General features: G+C 37.4%; 1 protein-coding gene across 3 annotated transcripts in view; it reads left to right on the top strand.

The window, feature by feature from the left end:
- ZNF277 (zinc finger protein 277) overlaps positions 1–20,619 on the top strand; it is a 99,758-nt gene extending 79,139 nt beyond the window's left edge. For all 3 annotated transcript variants that reach the window (XM_006217736.4, XM_015250759.3, XM_072964655.1), the window contains 8 exons: positions 2,539–2,630; positions 5,399–5,509; positions 7,661–7,793; positions 14,592–14,659; positions 15,809–15,905; positions 17,627–17,669; positions 18,660–18,834; positions 20,265–20,619. In XM_006217736.4, coding sequence (XP_006217798.1) covers positions 2,539–2,630; positions 5,399–5,509; positions 7,661–7,793; positions 14,592–14,659; positions 15,809–15,905; positions 17,627–17,669; positions 18,660–18,834; positions 20,265–20,451 — 906 coding nt within the window. In that variant the 3' untranslated portion in view covers positions 20,452–20,619. The remainder of the gene's footprint in view (positions 1–2,538; positions 2,631–5,398; positions 5,510–7,660; positions 7,794–14,591; positions 14,660–15,808; positions 15,906–17,626; positions 17,670–18,659; positions 18,835–20,264) is intronic.
- Positions 20,620–20,888: the final 269 nt, after the last annotated feature.

Genomic DNA, 20,888 nt, shown 5'->3' with positions numbered 1-20,888 from the left:
TGGTGCTGAGTCAAAACCAAGGAAATGGGGGAGGGTACAGCTCAGTGGTAGAGTGCATGCTTAGCATGCACAAGGTCCGGGGTTCAATCCCCAGTACCTCTGTTAAAATAAATAAGTAAACAAACTTAATTACCTCCCCCCCAAAAAACAAAAAATAATAAAATATCTTTTAAAAAACAAGGAAATATTAAGTTGAATAAGATTCTTCTTTAGCTAACTTTGAGTTATAATATCACGAACTTGAGAAATGTGAGCCAGAATGATGATCTTTAATAAGCACTAACAGGTCTTGTAGGCTAAAAACGGGAGCAGACAGAGAAAGTACGTGCCCAGCCTTACTGCGGGGTGGTAATAGTGATCTTTACCAACAGCTTCATCTGCTGGGGTTTTATTTTTGCTGCTAACAAAGTTGTAGATGTAGGGCTCTGAAATGTGTTTTCTCTTTTTAAGTCAAACCATGCATGTCTGTAAAAGTTCAATTTTCCTTTCATTTGACTTTTACTGTCAATTTCAGTTTTTATGTAAGATTCACTTAAACTTTAAAAGTAGTGATTAAAAATTGTCTGATACCTCAACCTTACCCCCTTTATTTCTTTCGCTTTTATCTTATCCACTTGCTGCCAGCAAAAGCCCTAAGCTTCGTGAAGTGAATTCATGAAGTAAGTTCATGAAGTTCTTTTGCACTTGCTGAGTGCCTGAAGAGTTGAGCAGGGCCCTCTGTTTTGCATATCAGAGCTCCCCATACTCTAAAGCTTTAACTTCTGGAGTCTCCATTATGCTTCACAGCCCCTGGAAATCACTCTGTCGGGCCCCACGGAGTCCTGCCCTGGGCGTGTACAGCTCAGTATTTGGACAGAGATTAAAAGAATCCCAGTACAGAGTTCTTGAGCTTCTTTGCAGCTGCCTTCTGTCTAGTATTTTGTCCCACAAATTCTACTCACTTTAGTATCCTGAACTCCAGTCTTTTTTTTCCTTCTCCACTAAGTGAGGTAGCTACATACCCTTGGTTTGGGTTTAATTTCCCTATGTTGCAGTTTGGAAAATACTACACCTAACAGAAAATTGGCAGTGTATAATTTTTTTCACTCATGGACCACAGCCATGTGCTGTCTGTTATCCATTGTCTGAAAACAGAGAAAATATATGAAGCAATTTGTTTTATAGTTGTTTGCCAGGAAGGGGAAGTGTGATATTCATTATTCCATCATGGCTGAAACCAGAAGTTGATTGAATTGACTTTCATCATGGTGGCTTCTTAATTTTTTTCCTTCAGTGGATTAGTATTCATTTCCAGAAATGCCTAATGGAATTTATTAAGCTTCTCAGGGCTAGCTCATTTTTATGCTGTTCTGTAACTATTTCTAGAATCAACAGTACACTTTATGAAGTTCTGATTTTGAGATCCATGTTACAAGAGAAGCTGGAGACTAGTATGCAGATGTAATATAAGAACAGTATAACTTGTGTCCATTCAGAAAATAAAGCAAGCAATAGTTACCAAACAGATGATGGATTATAAGTAGTGGAAACTGATATTGGCTGGATAACAATAATATCTTAATTTTTAATGACCCATACACAGTTTGAATTCTTTACAAAAATTTCTGATTTAATCCTGTAAACAACACTGTGAGATGCTATTTTGATTTTCATCTTAAAATGAAAAAGTGGAGTATTAAAGAGGTTAAATAAAATATCATGTACAGGTGAGAGCTAGATTCAAATCTAGTTCTGTTTAGTGTTTGGGAGGCTGAGCTCTTAACTGTTGTATTGTAGTCCAGAAAGGCTACATGACAGAAGTGGGAATCACCCTGGATCCTAAAGAACAGTTAATATTTGTAAGAGTGAAAAAACAGAGAAAAAAATCGCCTCAAGGAAAAATAATGTGTATAACCACCTGATTAAAATAGGATGTTACCAATGCATATTTTAAATTATTTGAGTTGGACAATAACAAGATACTTATACATGAAAACAATTTTCAGAAAAGTTTTTCTGGCAGCAAAAGAGAGGATGGATATGATAGGGAAAAAAAAAGAATTGAAACAGGAGACTGATTTATAGTAATCACATAATGACTGACTGAAGACTGGATCCAGAGTGATGGCTTTGGGTATGGTGGAGAGAAGTAATAGGAGAGCTGGGTCAGGTGAAATTGATCAGAACTTAATTACAAACTAAACTGAGAACTACAGAAAGGACCAAGTCAGAGATCCAACCACATTTTTGTTTTTGGAAGAATGGATGGGAGGTGACTAATCAAGACAGGAGGGAAGAACAGGGTAAGGAATGATGGTGAGACCCTGTTGACTTTGAGTTTCCTGCATAGCTATCAAATAGTATGTTGTCTGGCATTTAACAGTATAGACTTGGGGTTTGGTATAAGGACAGAAATAGAGAAATTTAAAATATCATCAGAGTTCCTATACTTCCTTTATGCTTCTACCTCAATTTCCTCCTATCCAGACTATGACATTTTTCATTAGCTAGCTGTGCATTTATTAAAGGTAATATCATACATCTGTTTCTACTTTACAGAAGGAAATTCTGGAACAACAGCAACAAGAACGAAATGACAACAATTTTCACGGCATTTGTATGTTTTGCAATGAGGAATTCCTCGGAAACAGGTTAGTCTGTATGTTTAAGTGTCACTATTTTTCATCTGAAAATTTATCAAAACATCCACAATGGTTATATAAATTAAGTTCTATAGGTTGGCTCAGGACGCTTTCATATATCAGCAGTAATTTTTTTTAATACACCTAACATCAGAGATGAAATGTAATTGCTCTAAGCAGAGTAGGGGAATAAATTTTTTAAATGCCAGAAATAGATATGTGTTCAATGTTATAAGGATTTTTAAATTGGCTGACATGCAAAACCATGTGCGAAAAAGGTACTGTAGTTTTAGAATAAACTAAACCTTTAGCAGTTTTTGGTGTTTCACTTTTGAATATTAAAAATGATAAAAACCTAAGGGAAAAAAACTGGGGGATTGGAAAGTCTGTCAACAACACTAGCAGGTCCAAAACCGACTGGTGTACTGTAATTCAATTTTGTTTATTTATTTTTTTGGTAATTCAGTTTTAACACTGACTACCCAGGGTTAGGATCAGACTCTACAGCTTAAAGGATGTTGCCTCAACAATCCTGCTCCCATTTGAGACACCAGCCACAAGTTCAGGGGTTCCCTAGGCACCTGCATTTTTGACCAACTGGCTACACTTTCAGGGGTTACCACCAATAATTTGTATAGATTCATTAATTCACTAAAATGACTCGTAAAACTCAGGGAAGTACCATAATTATGGTTTTCTTTAGTTCTTTGAACAGGTTCATATTATCTGATCTAAAGTGTCTGTCTGATAACTCCAACACTTGGGATTCCTCAGGGCCAGTTTCTGTTGACTGCTTTCTTTTGATGTGATGGAACATAGTTTCTTGTTTCTTTGCATACCATGTAATTTTTTGTTGAAAACTAAATGTTTTCATGTGGTAACTATAGAAATCAGATTCCTCCCCCACTCAACCAAGGTTTTTATTGTTGTTGCTGTTTGTGTATTTATTGACTTTCCTGGACTAATTCTCTAAAGTGTATATTCTTTGTCATGAATGGCTGCTGAACTGTTTGCTCATCTTAGTATTCAGCTAATGATGTGACAGAGATATACTTGAGTGCTTTAAGCAAATACATCTTCTGCCCTTTGCTAAGGGGTTCTGTGTGTGGGTTGGGGCATACCCTCAACACTCCATCAGTTTACAGCTCTGCCTTAGCCTTCACTTCCTGTTTGTATAGAGTCTCATAGTCAGCCAGAGGTGAGAGATTAGGGATTTCCTTGTTATGAACACAGCCCTACACATGTGTGTGGTCTTCTAGATCCCCAGGAGTGTATTGGAACCTTCTTTAAAGTCTCCTATAGTCATTTTGTTCACCAGATTTTCCTTTTAAGTTTTTTGGCCAGCCTATTGTTTACCCCAATACATGTTGCTTCAGGCAAACTGCAATATATAACTACGTAGGAAGATCTTTATTCCTATAGGTAAAAGGGGGGAAATATTTGAGAAGGAAAAATATACTCTCTTAGCTCCCATCCCCTACCTTATGGACCTTAGTTACCAGGCCTTTAGGTTCCAGAGAGGTTGAGAGCAGACTGGTCTTCCATAAATGCATTCAAAGTAACTTTTAAAATCAAGAGATCCTGATGCCACTTAGTCTAGGGTAAAGGAAATCTTCAATCCATCCCTACCCCTTGAGCCAGCTGTTAAATCTGACCCATCCAGGCACAATATGGGGTCTGGATCCAAAGGCACTACACTCTGCGCCAACACAGCCTTAGGGGTAGGATAAGGTTTCTAACCCTCTGCCTCACACACCCTGCTACACACCCACCCCACCCCACGTAAGAGGCCCTCACCTCTGCTTTTGCCTGGACCCTCCGCAGCCTGGGCCTCAGGCCTAGAACCCCTGGGAAAGTCCAGGTCTTTCTGGGCTACCCCTTGGGGATTCCCTTGTGGGCCCAGAAAGCACTGTGAAGTACTCCTCCATATACTAATTTGATTTCACAGTTAGTTACCAGTAATAGTCAAACAGTTGGACAAATGAACATACTAACTATGAAATTAGTAAATCTATCTCCTACATAGTTTTAAAAAAAAAATCAATAAACATTTTCATAGAGGTGATTGCTTTATTTCACCTCTCTGAAAGGGAAAGAAAAACACTAAAAAACAATTCTTTTGGGGCCAGCTACATGCCTAAATAAGCTAGAAAAAATAAACTGTGTAATGTCACTATGTATTGTTTCAGTGTATGTATAATAATGAGTTTCCCAAAACTGTCACCTTTATTTTATGAACTAGAGTTGTGATAAACACCCAATAGAATGTATTTTACACCTAGTTTTTTGACTATGTAAAAGTTATATAAATTAAATTTTTCCTTTTCTACATAAGCTGATCAACAAGATGGTCATTGTGTATCCAGATTATCATAACTCTTGCATGTAATTAGATGTGTTAACTGTGGGTTCTAGATCTGTGTTCGTTGATCCCAGGCCCTAGCAGGTCGTATTTCTTTTGGGCAGTTGTCTCTTCCTCATGATAAATTGGAAAAGTAGGCAAAGCACAGTTTATTATTAGTTTAAAGGATAGAAACCAAATTTACCCCTGGAATGTTACCCTGCCCAGTGGAAGATTGTAGAACAAACTTGGACTCCCTTTAAAGAACTGATTTGTTTATAAAATGCATGTATTTTTCATAGCCCAGATGTGTGTTTCCGTGTTTAGCCCTCACTTGTACTTCTAGTTAGTGTTATCATTATATAAATGTTACTCCTGACCTGACTTGTTCCTAGATGATTTATAAATAATACAGATTGCTCAAATTTCTTCCTAGATCTGTTCTTTTGAACCACATGGCCAGAGAACATGCTTTCAACATTGGATTGCCAGACAACATTGTAAACTGCAATGAATTTCTATGTATATTACAGAAAAAACTTGACAAGTAAGTACTTTTTTATGAAACATGACCTGAAGCTGTCTTAATCTTGGACCCAGTTGTGAGTTTTTTTAAATTAATAGTCATTAGTAATTTAAAAACTGAAATTTTCTCATTTCTTATGTTGGAGGGGTTTGCATTTTGTATGACATTCCTTATTTTGTCTATATCATATTGCCTTTTTAAAATGAAAAAGTCATGTATACCAAACAATGTACATACCATTGTAAGGTATGTTATATTGGGTATGAAGAATATACTTGCCGGCCTAAGAAATAGAATGCTATAAATTACTTGAATCTCACTGTGTGTCCTTCCTTATTAGTATCTTCTCAGAAACCACTATTCTTAATTTCAGGTTTTTAATTCCTTTACTTTTCTCTATAATTATTCTACATATTTACTAAAGAACTAAATGTACTGTCAGATTGTCATATGTTATTCAACTTTATGTGACACATAACATAATGTGTGCATTCTTACACCTTTTAGTATTTATTCACATTTATATATCATACACTCCACTTTTCTCAAAGTCATATTCTGGCAGCCTTGACTATCTAGAGCCTAGCTTGTAGAAATAAGGAAGGAAGTTCTCTAGGTCACTAAAATGGCTTTCAAAAATCTCTCCACTTTTCTTTCTAGGAAAGGGCCCAAGATTTTTTTCTCTCAAAACCTAGTTTCCAGGGGAGAGGGTATAGCTCAGTGGTAGAGTGTGTGTGCTGCATGCACGAGGTCCTGGGTTCACCCCCAGTACCTCCATTAAAAAAGTAAATAAACAAAAATAAACTTAATTACCTCCTCCCCAAAAAAGACAATGTAAAATAAATAAATAATTTTAAACTAGTTTTATTCATTAAATATAATATAGATTGTGGTATCTTAGCCCACAACATTTGGAGCAATAACAATGGGGGAAAAACTATCCACTAATAAAAAGTTCTGAATTCAAATTCTGGTATCAATAGTACATTGAAACAAGTTTCTTTACTGTTTTATTGAATGGCCCTTCACTTACAAAAGAATACCAAGTGTGCTTTCTAATAAGATTAGCAATAATGAATATCCCTAATCAGCTTATTGCCCATAAATTGTGTACTATACCAAAGAATATAGTTACTTCTGTGGCATAGAAATAGTTGCAAATGTGTTTAGTAAAGATGAAAAAGAATTCCAAATAGAAACAACAACTGATTTCAGAGTTTTCATGTATACTTATTTTGTGTGAATCCAGAAAGCAGAACTGTTAGATAAAAGTTACAAGCAGTATCAACTGGCAAACATAGAACGAGAAAGAGATTTTGTTAGTAATGTGTTCAAAACTGGTTATTACTGCCTTACTAGGTAATAAATTCCCAGTCAGTGGAAATAATCTAGCAGGATACATGTGACTGGTAAGATATTAAAAATAGATGTTTTTTAATAGTACCCCCTATATAAAAAATAATACCATTTATTGAGTACTTACTGTGTACTATGAATGTGGTAGGTATTTTAGTCATATATATAAGTAAATTAAGCATGTATATGGTATACATTTTACTCGTATAAAGAAAAATTATACATACATTCATATAGTGTTCATATTGTGTATAAAGTCATACATGTGTATGTTATCATAAAAATTCTCTAGAATGTAGGTGTTATCTTTAGTTTAGAGACCAGAAAATGAGTGGCAACCAGGAGGGCAAGTAACTTGACCAAGTTCCCCAGCTAATAGTCCTGGAGCTAGGAATCAGATCCTGCAAATCAGTACATGGGGTATACCAAACCATGCACTAATTGTTACATTCAGTGGAGGCAGCCACTGCTAGCTATCATTATGATTATTTGAAGAACATTTTCATTTTTAGAATAGGTAATTCAGTTAGTAAAGCACCAAAATAATTTTTGGATAATTGCTATCTTTATCACAGTTTTAACTAAATAGCCAAGTGAACCAACCTAACAAACTACAAAATAAACCACCTCACACCTCCTACAAAGCCAAATGAATACAGTGAGAAGGGTTCTGACAAGGATGTCATATCTCATTTGAAGATTCTGTATGACCTAAAATGAATAAATCACGTAAGATCAAAAAATAATAATAATAAAGGGCTATTGCAGCAACTATCCGAGAGATTTACTTAACCTCTGTTTGTGTCTTTCTTTTAGCTTGCAGTGTTTGTACTGCGAGAAGACCTTCAGGGACAAAAATACACTTAAAGACCATATGAGGAAAAAACAGCATCGTAGGATAAATCCTAAGAACAGAGAATATGACCGATTTTATGTCATCAATTATTTGGTAAGGTTTTGGTTTTTCCCTTCATAATTTAAAATTTGATTGCACTTCTACAAATAAAAATCTTTCTAAGGACTATCTAATATTTAAACAAGCCGTTAATACAAAAGTCAAAATGTAATTGAGGAATGCTCTCAAGTAGTGATTAGCTTTCAGATGTTTAGTTTGCAAAGTGTAACTTGATTAATCTCTGATTTGCCAGATGTTTATATAGTAAAAATGTCATGTCTCTAGAACTCACAGTAATCTTGATCAAAAATAGTAGATAAACACACATAAAGCATTTGGGTATCCACACATTGCCCCCGACTGATTGTATGTTTATTACCACGAGGCCAGAGAATTCTGTATTCTGTTCAAAAAATATTTGTTCACTTCTGGATGTGCTAACTGCTCTGCTAGATAGTTCTTTACAGTGTCTTCACTCTTCCTCCCCATTCAAATATCCTCCCCTTCCCCACCAAAAAAAAAAAAAAGTTATCATTCTCTTGCACAGGTTGTTTTTGGTTTTTGTTTTGGTTTTTTTTAATGAAAATTTTAGAGAAACCAAGAAGACTTTTGTTTGTTAGACTAGTAGGGTAGACTAATGGGGTTACTATGTCAAGGACTTTAAATACTTTGAAACCTCTCCTTGCCCAGAAAACTCAGTACCATTTGCTGGCCTCTGTAGGTTACATTCCTTTTTATTTGAAAAGAGGTATTCAGTTGGATGCAAATGTCCATCTCTAAGGGCCCCTTTTGGAAACTTTAGAGGGGATTTTTGATTAGCACAATGGGAAGTGCTACCGGCCCTCCCTCCTAATCTACTGGGGCTTTTAGGTATATATAGCAAAGGGGAGAAACTACTCTTGGAAAGTGGGGATGTTGAGTAATTCTTCAGTGGAATTGGAAGAAAGATGGGGCCTTCTCTTTCTGACACTTTTCTTAAGCAAATGGAAATTGTGTTTTGCTCTTAATATGAATGAATTCGAATTCAAACTCATTGGCCACAGAAGGCATGGTTGATAATAATAAGCTTGTTTCATCTGTTGGACAGAAACAAGCATATCCTGACTTAACGTTGAAAATCTCTGCTCTCGGATAGAATTTTTGCCTGTTCTGACAAATCCTTTTAATGTTAAAATAAAACTCTCCTTGAGAAAGAAGTTGAGCTTGTGTTTCAAGACTAACTCTGAGAGGTTGCTGTGGTTTTTGCTACAAATGTTTTACAACTAGCTAAAGGCAAAGGCACCCTTTGAGTGTTTGAATCTTCTCTTGAAATCCCTCAATCATTAATTCCTAGAGCAAACGCTGCTTCAGGGCCCAGCCCAGTCAAGTAGGGAGAGGACTTCAGAGTCAGTTCTAAGTACTCAGCTACTGCAGGAAGCTATGGAAGCAGTTTAACAGTACTTCCTTGGGGCTCTTTTAAACTAATAGACAAGAGCTTGGGACTGGCAGAACAATGTGTATAGCTGGAGGTGTTTACCTTTTAGAGGAGACTTCAAAGGGACTGCTCACTCAAATTCTGCTGGCACTTGTAGAAAAGTTTGATACTTCATTCCCTGGGCGTCAAGTAGTGTGACAGTGAAAACTGAAATCGTGTGTGAGGGCCAGCTGTCTCTAGATGAGTGTGCTTGATTGTACTGCCCACAGAGTGCCCAGATTTCATGTAGGATGAATCATGGCTCGAGACAAGTGCTTCCAGAGAATGTGAAGGCCTCAGTAACATGTAAAATGAGAATTAAATCACTTTAGGATAATGTTGATCGAAGTTTTTGCTTTTGTTTTGTTTTAACTAGCAGCATTTGAGTACTTGCGAGACACTGTCTTTTTATATTAAGTCATGTCACATCCCTGTGACACATGGTTTATCATTATCTGCATTTATAGATTAGGAGACTAGGGCACGGAGAAGTTGAGTAATATTCCCAGGATAGCTGGAGCAAGTTGCTTAACCTCTTTCTGCATCTTTTTCCTCAGCTTTTATAATTACAGTAATACTAGTACCTACTTCTTATGCTTTGGGTTGGGTTTTTTGGGCAATTAATGGTTATAAATTGATAATGATCTACTTACACACACACACACCCCTTTGCCTGTTATCTTTTACACCAAACTAGAAAGTGAGCCAAGGTCAAGGTAAAGTTGACTTCAGTCAGCTCCTTAAAGGCTGTACCCACAATCTTAGCATTCTTAGCTCTGTATGCTTTCCCTGCTGAGGCCAATAACAAGAAAGATTAAAAAAAAAAATCTATAATGTGTTGTGATGCCTTAGCATTTTTGAAAATGATGTGCGCTTTACCTCTGGAAAAGGTTGAAGAAGCTGATAAAGTCTCTAAAGATGTATAAGTGTCTTAAATTAAAGGAGTGCTTACTAAAGTATCAATTTTAATAACGTTCCAGAAATATTGTTATAAGTGAAAGGTATAATAATAGAAAGAGTACATAAAAGACTGTTCCAAATACTATTAGTGTATAGTTAGAGAAAAATGAGGGCCAAGGGTGTTTCATTTTAGTTTTCTTTTAGACCTCGTTAATGAAAAATATTTAATATGAAGACTAAATTATTCTAAAAGTTTAGTTAACCAATAAATAATAATATTTTTTAAAGGCAGGAAAAAAATAAAAGAATGAGAGCCATTCATTGTTTATTTCTCTGAGGGAATAGGCTGGCATGAGTGTATGGATGTGAGCAGAGATTGAATTATGTTAGTAGTCCATGTTCGCACATCCATTTTTCACATCCTCTTCGCTTCAGAAGCAATTTCTTTGGCTTCATACATTCTACAAACGTTTGAGTGCCTTCCAGGTACAAGACGCTGGTGGAATAGGCAGACACTACTTTCAGAGAGTTTAGAGGTTGGTATGAGAGTCAGACATGTAAGCACATTAATTTCAACACTTTGTAATGGTGTGTAAAGAGTTAGTGTTTTGACCTCTCCTGTAGCAGGTCTACACAGTAATTGTGTTGCCAGTAGATGTAAACGATGTCCAGGTTCTTGTCCTGTCCCAGAAAGAATTCAGAGACAAGACACAAAGGTTAAGAAAGTAAAGTGAGGATTTATTAAGGGACAGATAGTACACTCTCAAGGGGAGAGCAGGCAGGCTTAGGTGAACAACTGCCCTGTGTTTCTTTGTCAAGTTGGTTACATAGAGTGTAAAAATATGGGTGGAATATTCATTAGGAAGGGAAGGGTTTGGGGTCATATTCCCTGATTTTCATCCCAACTCCACCTTTGCAAAGGGAGGAGGGATTTTTGTTCTTACTTAGTCTGGATCAGAAGTGTCATGGTGACGGTGCATGATGGGTACTTCTAATCTGCAAGGCTAATTTTATTGAAATGAGGACATAATGAGCAAAAGGTTACATTTGGACACTGGAGATTCCTGCCTTTTCCCACCTTTCTTTGTCGGCATCCAGGCTGCTAATCACCCCAAAAGGTGTGACCGCTTGTCAGCCCAGAGGTTCCTGCTTTCCTTTCTCTGCCCAGGGACCCCTAGTACTTACATGATGTTTGGTTTCCTGCGTTTGGCCTGTACCCCTGCTTCCTGCCCAATTCCTGCCATTTGGTCAGATCTCCCTTTCTCTGCTCATATCTAGCTATCTGTCTGCTCTAACAATTGAGTCATGCACCCACAGAGTTCCTCACCTCCAAACAGAAGTTCCAGACCAGCAGTAATGGTAGCATCCAGGATATTACTGGCAAGATGCACTCCAAGATCATAAAAGATGGGAGAGCCAAGGGACAAAGGGGCTGTTTTTGATCCCTTCTGAGCTCAGCAAATTGAGAGATTCTCTTTCCTTCTTGGGTGAAATAATTTCCATGTTTAATAACTCACATCAATTTTTTAATAATAACAGACTTGCAAATAAATGCATTAAAGATCTTTTGCATTGTTAGGTTATCTACTCTGAGTTCTTGGCTTGTTTTCTCACAAACAGAAGGGTTCAGTGGTTAGTGGGGAAAGGTAATGGGACAAAGGTCTCAATACCCCTGGCTCGGAAGGCAGTACACTGTTTAACATCTTCATCAAGCCTGCAGCTACACATTCCGAAGGTGCTCATGTTTCAAGTCTGGAGTATTTCTAAAGGGAACTCTTTTTGCAGTGGTATTATCATTTTTTAATGTAAATCTTTTAATTCTTAAAATATACAAAATCATTTGTAACAAAAGTAGGCTCAACTTATTTTTTCAGTTTCGTTATAGTTCTCTCTACTGAAATTATTTACATTTAAAACACTGTCTCTGTTTCTGATGAATTTTCTTGCATAAGCACATGTAAATGTATGTGTTTGGGAATGGAGGGGTGCTGGGTGAAAGGGATCTTTTTCCCCATGGTTTTTTCCTACCCTCGCATTGATCCTAAGCCATCTGATACAGGGATTTGAGGGGGTGTTTGAACATCTTTACCGACGTGCCTTCCAAACTTTGTTTTTCTTGCATTCTTTGCTTTCCTGACATGATTCATTAGCAGGCACAGTGTCTTAATTAGAAACTAAATTGTTTTTATCTCTTTGGGTTTTGTTCCTATAGTAAGTCATATACTTAACTGTACCAAGGCACAGCACTCTAGGAAGAGTCTGGGCCACTGTCACATGCAAATCACTTGTTTTCTATTATACTAATGAACACAGTGCCATTTCCCTCTCAAGTGGTAAATGGTTAGTGCTATATTGCCTTGATAAATTCCCATATTGTACTGAGTACTGGGAAAGCTGCAGAATAATGCTTTGAGTTTGGAAGTTTGACAGTGAAAGATATTTTTCATCATTTTGGGCTCAAAATATTTATTGATAAGTAACATTTGCCAGTATCAGTGGGAATGGTAGTACCCCAGATGGCCTATCCTTGAGTTGTATCTTGCAGCACTGGCCTTAAGTCCAAGTCCAGAGAAAGCAAGCATTGCATAAAAGATTTAATTCATCACCAGAAATTCCACCTACCAGGGATCCTGTTGGCAATGGTGAGGCCATTCTTGATGTTCATAATGAGGTTTAGATACTTCTGGAAAGTACATTAGAGAGTCCAAATTAACTGTCTCTAATAACGTTATGGTAAATCTCTGCATGTCTGACTTTGTGCATCATTTAGCTGGTAGATAATGACAACCTCAAAACCTCTCATTAAGTTAATGAATAATAGATTTTCTTTTTCTCTAAATCATAATGGCTCTTGTAGTTCTTTGTTTTTATTTAAATGAATTACCTTTTTTGAGTGGGAAAAAGAAAGTTCCTAACTGAGAGTGAATTCTAGTGATGTTTTTCCAAAAGAAAGATACCAAACAAAGATATCTGTATTTATATCAGGTCAGTTTGGACTTGACTGTTACCATAGTTAACTTAAAAAAGTTAACTGCTTAAAAAGGTGCCCCCTAATATTTCCACATCCCTCTTTAATGCCCTGTCTGATTTTGCATGGCACAGTGGAAAGACTGAGTGGAGAGAAGAAAGGACAAGAGGAAAGAAATGACTCAAGGGAGAAAGGAGAAATGATTGAGCCAAAAGAAATCATTCCTATTCATCACTACATAAAAGTTTTGCTGAAACTATGACTAAATTTGCCAGACATAGCCCCAAAAGGGTGGAAACTCTTCCATGAACTATGAGAGATAAAAGGAAATTTGAGTAGATATTTGAGTACTTCCTATTACCTGATACCATGTGCTTTTTATACGCTAACTATTTAACCACCTTACCAAAACCTTTTGAGTTGGCATCACATTTTTAGACTTTTTCAGTTAAAATCCAATTCAAAAAGAACTTTCTAGTACCCACTCTGTGCCTGACTCTGAGAATGTAACAGTGAACAAAGGCCATGTCTTAACAGACATTCTAGTGGAGGAGACGGATAGCAAATAAGAAAACAAATAAATACATGATACGATTTCACGGAGTGATCAATGCTTTGAAGAAAACTAAAATGTCATGGAGGAATAAAAAGTAACTTGAAAGTGGAAATAGTCAGAACTTGAAAGACAGAGTAGTCAGAAAAAGACGATGTAACACTGGCGCAGAGACTGGGTATGCTGGAGCCATGTGAGGATATGTGAGGGAGCTGTATTTCAGGTAGACGATGCAACAAGTGCAGAAGTAGCTGGTGGAGGTTGGCTTGCTGTGCTCAAGGAATATCAAGAGATCAGTCTGGCCGGACCCAGCGGAGCAAGAGAAAAAGTGATGGGACACAGGGAGGAAGAGGGAACCAGGATACAATGTGGAGGCTTTTATAAGCCATAAAGACTCTGAATCTTGTCCTCAGTGTGTGAGAAGCCAGGGGAGGATTTATACAGACAGGGAGGTGTCCTTTAGAAAGATCACTGTGGCTGCTGTCTGGGAAATAGACTGTAGTGAACCTCGAATAGAAATAAAGTCCAGGTAGGAGGGTGTTTCAGAGTCTCTGTCAAAAGATATTGGTGGTTTTTTAAAAAGATCCCTTAGAGATTCTTATATACATCCAGGATTGAGAAATGCTGATTTACATTTTAAGAGAAAAGAATTTGAATGAAAGGTCATTGCTCCTTTTCCAAAAATAAAAGCAAAATGTATTTAAACATTCTTTGATGTTTTTTAAATGTTTGATTTAGGATAAATCCCAAATCCTAATCATATAAGATATGTCCTACATCCTAAATTTTGATTTAGGATATATCCTTTCTTATCCCTGAAGTAACAGTTTTAATATGTCTACTTGTACTGTTTTAAAACCATTTGCGTGTGAGTCCTGTTTCATTTTATTTCTGAGGTCTGTGTGTACTTTCTCTCTCCTTTCCCTTTTTCTTCCCACCCCCCACCCCATTTTTAATTCCTCTGTTTTTCCTGCAAAGGAACTTGGAAAATCATGGGAAGAAGTTCAACTGGAAGATGATCGGGAGTTGCTAGACCATCAGGAAGAGTGAGACTTCTTATTGATGCTACTTTATTATCATGTTTTTAAAAGAAGGAAAATAGTTCTTTAGTTTGATTTAAAATCATCAGTTTGAAGAGATAAAATAAAGAGAACCCTCTCTGTAAGCCATGCATCCTTTCATGTAATACAGTAAAAACTTGAATTCAAAATAACTTTGACATAAAATCACTGAAGCGCCTATTATTCTGACTAACTAGTGTTTTGCCATTAGAGCTATTCCTTGAACACACAGGTAATATCTAATTCAGTGAAGAATATATTTCAAAGTTCTTTGCGTAGTCCGTGGGTCCCCAGACCTTGAAGTGATAATGATCTTTGAACCCTCAATGCTGCTTGTCACTGGAGTAGAGAATATAACTAAATTGAGGTTAACCTGGTTCTGTGTTCATCACATTGATGACTAATGTAAAATATTCACAGCTTCTTTGCTTGAAATTATAAGCTTGAGAAGTGTTCTTTTCAACCTAAAAGGATTCCCTGTTTTTCCTCGTCTTTTCATTCAAAGCTGTTCAGCCTTTTGTCTCTCCTGGGATGTTGGTTTTCCTAGTTTAGGAATAACAAAAAGTTGACAGTATCTCAATAAATAAAAGCAAGGAGGGGAGAAAATGGTAAAAGGGGCCCTGTATGCCTTTTGATTTCTCTCTACCACCAGATTTAACACTTGCCCCATTTAAAATGATCAGTGTTTCCCGCATGAAAGATACACAGTTTGCCTTTTTAAAACACGCCATTTGTCATGCAGAACACACTCCCAGCACCGCACCTCACAGCATGCGGTTGTGGATAATGAGAGAGAGCATCACATGTCCTGATATGTCTTCTCTGCAAATTAAACCTGGTTGTCTCAGAAGACATTGCACTGATTCTTAAGTGAAATAGCTGCTGAAAAGAGATGCAAACATGAGGCAATGGAGCAGCACCTGTTTGCTATTTATATTAATTTCATGATGTTACTTTGAATTTCAAAAGCTGTATCAAAAAGTCATAATATGATATGACAGTCATTACAGAAGTGTCAGAGTTTAAAGAGGCTGGCGAGGTTTCCTAGGGAGCAGAAAATAATACCAAGTCACTGTGCGGGACACCCTCTTAATGAAGGGAATCTCCATGTTTGCTGTTTTCTTTTTAACACAGTGACTGGTCTGATTGGGAAGAACACCCTGTCTCTGCTGTTTGCCTGTTTTGTGAAAAGCAAGCAGAAACAATTGAGAAGTTATGTGTCCACATGGAGGTGAGATACTTCTACTCATTTGAATTTTGTTGTGTTCTGACAGGGAGACGCTGACAATTATTGCAACCTCATCATCTTATACTCTTAGTTTCTTGATCATTTTTCCTTTCCTAAAAGTGCTGTAAGCAGAACAGAAGACACAGGGCAGGTCTATCGAGGAGAAACAGCCTCAGGGCAGGTCAGGACAATTGACCGGACCTGGGTGAACTTGGTAGTTTGGGATTTCACAGACCCCTGATGCCATCCCACCTTTGAGATGTTTACAAGATAGTTCCAGCTTAGACTGTGAGATCTGCAACCATGATTAACAGTACCCAGAATATAAACAGGTTCTGAGTCTTTTTCCAGTGCTTCCTGTGCTGGTGAATAAGGAGAGCAGGAAGGGAGAAATTTCCCATGTACAGAGCCCTTGGGGGATCTGGGGTGAGGGGGGCATGAAGGTGGAAAGGGTACCAGGTGTGGTCTTGCAGCTCCTTCAGTTACAGGGATTTGGAGAGGAGAAATTTGAGGGAATTTCCAGTTTGTGCTGTCCCTTCTGGATGCCATCTTTATAATTCATCTCAGACCCAGTAGTTCTAAACCTTTTTTTCACCCCAGTATATCAGAGAGACGACACACTCCCTACACCTCTGCTCTTCAGCTGGACAGCGGGGTAGGGAAGGGGAACATCTAACGATTAATGACAGTATTGCATCTTGGGAGTAAAGGGGTGAGTGTAATAGAAAAATATTACTGGATGAGTCTGGTGTGCCCTCCCTCTCCTCCCACCCATCCCTGCAGTAGTGGAGCAGACTCTCCTGATTCACCCACCTTAACTCCATTTTCATTCATAAATGCTGTTCTTAGTTTAGTGAAACAAGGACCTGGAAGGTGTTCAGAAGGGTATGGGCATTTACTCTTGTGAAAGCACAGAGTCCGTTGGTCTGAAACAGCTTGTCACTAATATGTGTATATAGTTTCCAGTGTTTAGATGTAACGTATAATATCCTAATATCTTTGAATTGAAAGAAGCCTTAGTACCCCTATCCTGTGTACGAATTCCCTTTGCAGCATCCTTGACTGATGTCCTCAACCTCTGCTCAGTCACTTTCAGTGATAACGTACCATGAAATTCTTAATTATCCTGCCTGTGGTGCTACACTGAATGCTTTCTTCTCTAAGCTTGTAAGTTGAAACATTTACCCAGATTGCAGGAATGGAACAGAATAAAAATAAGTCTCTGCATTATAAAAATCAAAAGAAATGTAATTTGTGGGAAGATATGAGTGAAGAGAAACTTGCAGGTTTAGACACTGTATTTGACAGCATAAAATGAAAAGCGGGATTTGTAAAATTACCTGTCTGCTTGTGGAGCAGAGGACCTATAGCCATAATTCAAGTCCAGACACACAGTACAGTAGGGTCATATCATACCTAGAGACTGAGGACACTTTTGTCAGACTGCAGAATGCATACAGAGTAAATTGTAGAAACTGCGGATACAGGCTGTGAACAATTAGAATGTTTTAACTGATTGACGTGACTTGTTTGGACTGTGCTTTAAAAAACAGTTGGAAGTAGGGGGAAGCAGTTAGATTTTGCAGACTTCAAAAGCAGATGATGAACTGAGACTAAATTTCTACAGTGTTCAGGCTCCTGTGAATAAGCTGTCTGTTTATAACTTCAGCCTGAAAGATTAAATAATTTATATGCTCACAGATATATTCGTTCCTTTTTTTAAGGATGCACATGAATTTGATCTCCTCAAAATAAAGTCAGAACTTGGTAAGTTTGATTCAGAAGTTGTTTTCCATGATGCTGCATTTTTTTTTACTACACTGTCCCGTAAACAATGCCTGTGTTCTGCCGTTGTGATTGGAGAGTGCACAACTAAAATGTGTCTCCACAGGTAGTCTCTGCAGAACTACCCAAATCAGTGATTCCCAACCATTTTGAACTATAATATTCAAATATGGGTTTTTATTTCATATAGTCTTCTTTCCTACATATATGATTGCTTCAAATAAAATACAAGTTCATGGTTAATATCTATCATAGAGTGGAGGGGGCTAGTGGAAAAAACATGGGTTTCAAAATCAGACTAGAATTCATATTCCAGCTCCAGCACTTACTGGTTGCGTGACTTTGGGCCTCAGGTCAACAGAATGTTATAGAGAGTAGGTTATGTATGTGAAACGCACACTGCACTGCTTGGTAGTGTAGCTGGGTTACTTATTACAGATGTACCCAGTTGTATTGCTCTGATAGAGAGATTAGCAGCCTGGAGACATAAAGTACTGACTTGCTCATGCAGCCAAGACCATAAAAAGCTCAATTCCACACCTCAGCTCACTGACGTACCTTCCTAGATTCTTGGGTGTGTTTGCTTTGCTGCTCTTATACATGTGCGTGTATGTTGTATATATAATTAGCTTGTAGTCAAGAACATGGGCTGTGGAGCCAAGAGCCTGGTGTCAAATCCTGGCTCTACCACTTACTAGCTGTGCAGTCTTGAACGATTTCCTAATATATAATGTGGATATGGTAGTACTATTTATGTGATTGGGTTTTGCAAGGACTCGATATGTTAATGCATGGAAAGTGATTAGAACAGTGCCTAGCACATAAGCCCTATGTAAGTATTATTTGGTATCTATTATGCTTTAAAACTGCACTGCCTCTTCAGGTTGGTTAATAAAGAGAAGTGGTTCTTTTAAAAAATTAGAACAGTGTAAAAATGGATCTGACCAGTTGCCTAATGATTGTCATTTTCAGGATTGAATTTCTATCAGCAAGTGAAACTGGTCAATTTCATTCGGAGGCAGATTCACCAATGTAAATGTTATGGCTGCCATGAGAAGTTCAAGTCCAAAGCTGATTTAAGGACTCACATGGAAGAAACTAAACATACATCCCTGCTTCCTGAAAGGCAGATATGGGATCAGCCACAGTGAGTACTGCTCAACCAGACATACATTTCTTTGCTCCTTCTCCCTTATTTTGTCCCTTTATTTAATTCTTTTAAACTTAAAGGAAAAAAAATAAATTTATTGTAAAAAATAGAAATCGTCAAAAGCGTTAATTTTTAAAATAAGCCCCTTCTTACAAGTATAACCAACTACTTCAGATTTTCTTGTGTGGAGATATGGATAGATGTACATAGTTACAGAAGTAGCGATTTTTAAATTATATTTTGTCAACAGTGTTTATAAACATCTTCTATATCCAGTACACATTTATTGCATCATTTTTAATGTTTCCATTTATTCCATCGTATGGATATACCCTGAATTGTTATTTAGCTTTTTTATGTTTTGCTCTTATAAATAGTTATACAGTGGAGATCCATGTGCCTACATTTTTGCACACTTACCTACTTATTTCATTTAGACAAACTCTTAGAAATGAAATTACTGTGTCAAGCAGTATGCAGCTACTAGAGCTTTTGATACATTTCTGCATCTTAGCACTTGGAAAACATTAAGCAGTTGTTCTGCTGGTACTGACTGCTGAGGTGGTGTTAGACTGCCAGGTATCCTTTGCCAGCCTCACCCTCTGGGATGGTTCTCAGATCACGCTGGATAACCTCAGCTGAGGGAACCTCTGAGAGGTTGTGGGGTTCTAGTTGCCTGGAGGTTCCTCTGTTCTCAGGGAATGTTAAATCAGAGCCCCCAGTACTCTAGCCAAGAAAGCTCTGATTTCTCCTCTTAAGAAAATTCCAGATTTATCAGAGGCAAAGTCAGCCTTGGATTAACCCGAGACCCTGTTTGTATAATTCTTATATAGGTTGAAAGCTTTAGAAGTAACTCAAAACCAACTCCAAAGTATGTCCAGAGAAGAAACCAGAATAATAGACTTAAAATTCTATAAATGTTTTAATTTTTGATTGCCTAGAATGAAGGAAGTAGTGATGATTAGGTTGGAGGATGGGGAGATCCACAGGGGGAAACAGTTGTTTTTATCAGATATTTGAAGGAGTAGTGTATGAAAGAATAACTATATTTGAATTTTGTTAACCCTAGGGAAAAACTAGAACCATAGAGCAGAAATGAGAGGGGTGTCATTGTTAGATTTACGGGGGCTATTATTTAGTAGTGGAGAGGGCTGCCTTTTAAAGATAGTAAGTTTCTTACTATGGCAGATATCAAGCAAAGGCTAAAATGGCCAGCTAGCAAGGATACTAGTAAGACTTGTTAGCCCATGAAGGTCAAAGTAAAAGTAACTCAGAAAATGTCTCCCTTACAGCCTTTGCAGAATGAGGTTGCAATTTTTGACAAGGAAATGTGGCAACATTATAGTAACGTGTACATTCAACTGCATAGAATTCTTCTGAATAATTTTATAGCTTTGGTTATTCAGTATATATACAATTGTTTTCAGGTATTATTTTCCAACCTATGAAAATGACACTCTGCTATGCACGCTGTCTGACAGTGAAAGTGACCTGACAGCTCAGGAACAAAATGGAAATATTGCCATCATTAGTGAAGACACATCTAAACTGCATGCTTTGAAACAAAACAGTATTTTGAATCAGTTGCTACCACACGAGTGCTTGAAGAACTAGAAGAAACTGCCACAGAAGCAATGTTTCATGTTTTCCCCTGTGAGACAGACACGAAAGGATAAATGTGAACATCAGCAAAGGATTAGTCCTTGGTGAAGTAAACTTTAAAGAATGAATGTTCTTTTCAAAAAGTGGAGTAGAAACTAAATAAAATGAAGAGTTTTTCTATTTGGGCTCTGACATTTTTTATTATGTAATCATTGCAAATGATCTCATTTCTTTAGACTGTTATTTATCTATAATGAGGAGGATGTGCAAATCACAAAGAAATGAAATGTTCAAATTATTTATAAACCTAATTTCAACCAGTAGTTCAGTCTTTTCCCCACAGGTTCTCTTCATCCAGCAAGTCACAAAATTTGACAGATGTGTACTTTCCATACTTCACTGGGTAAGCTGTATATATAGGGACCAAAAGAGGAGCCAGAGAAGAGAGG

This window comes from Vicugna pacos, chromosome 7 (genome assembly GCF_048564905.1).
Source record: "Vicugna pacos chromosome 7, VicPac4, whole genome shotgun sequence".
NCBI lineage: Eukaryota > Metazoa > Chordata > Mammalia > Artiodactyla > Camelidae > Vicugna > Vicugna pacos.
Note: the sequence above shows the minus strand (reverse complement) of the source record. Positions and strands in the feature narration are given on the sequence as shown.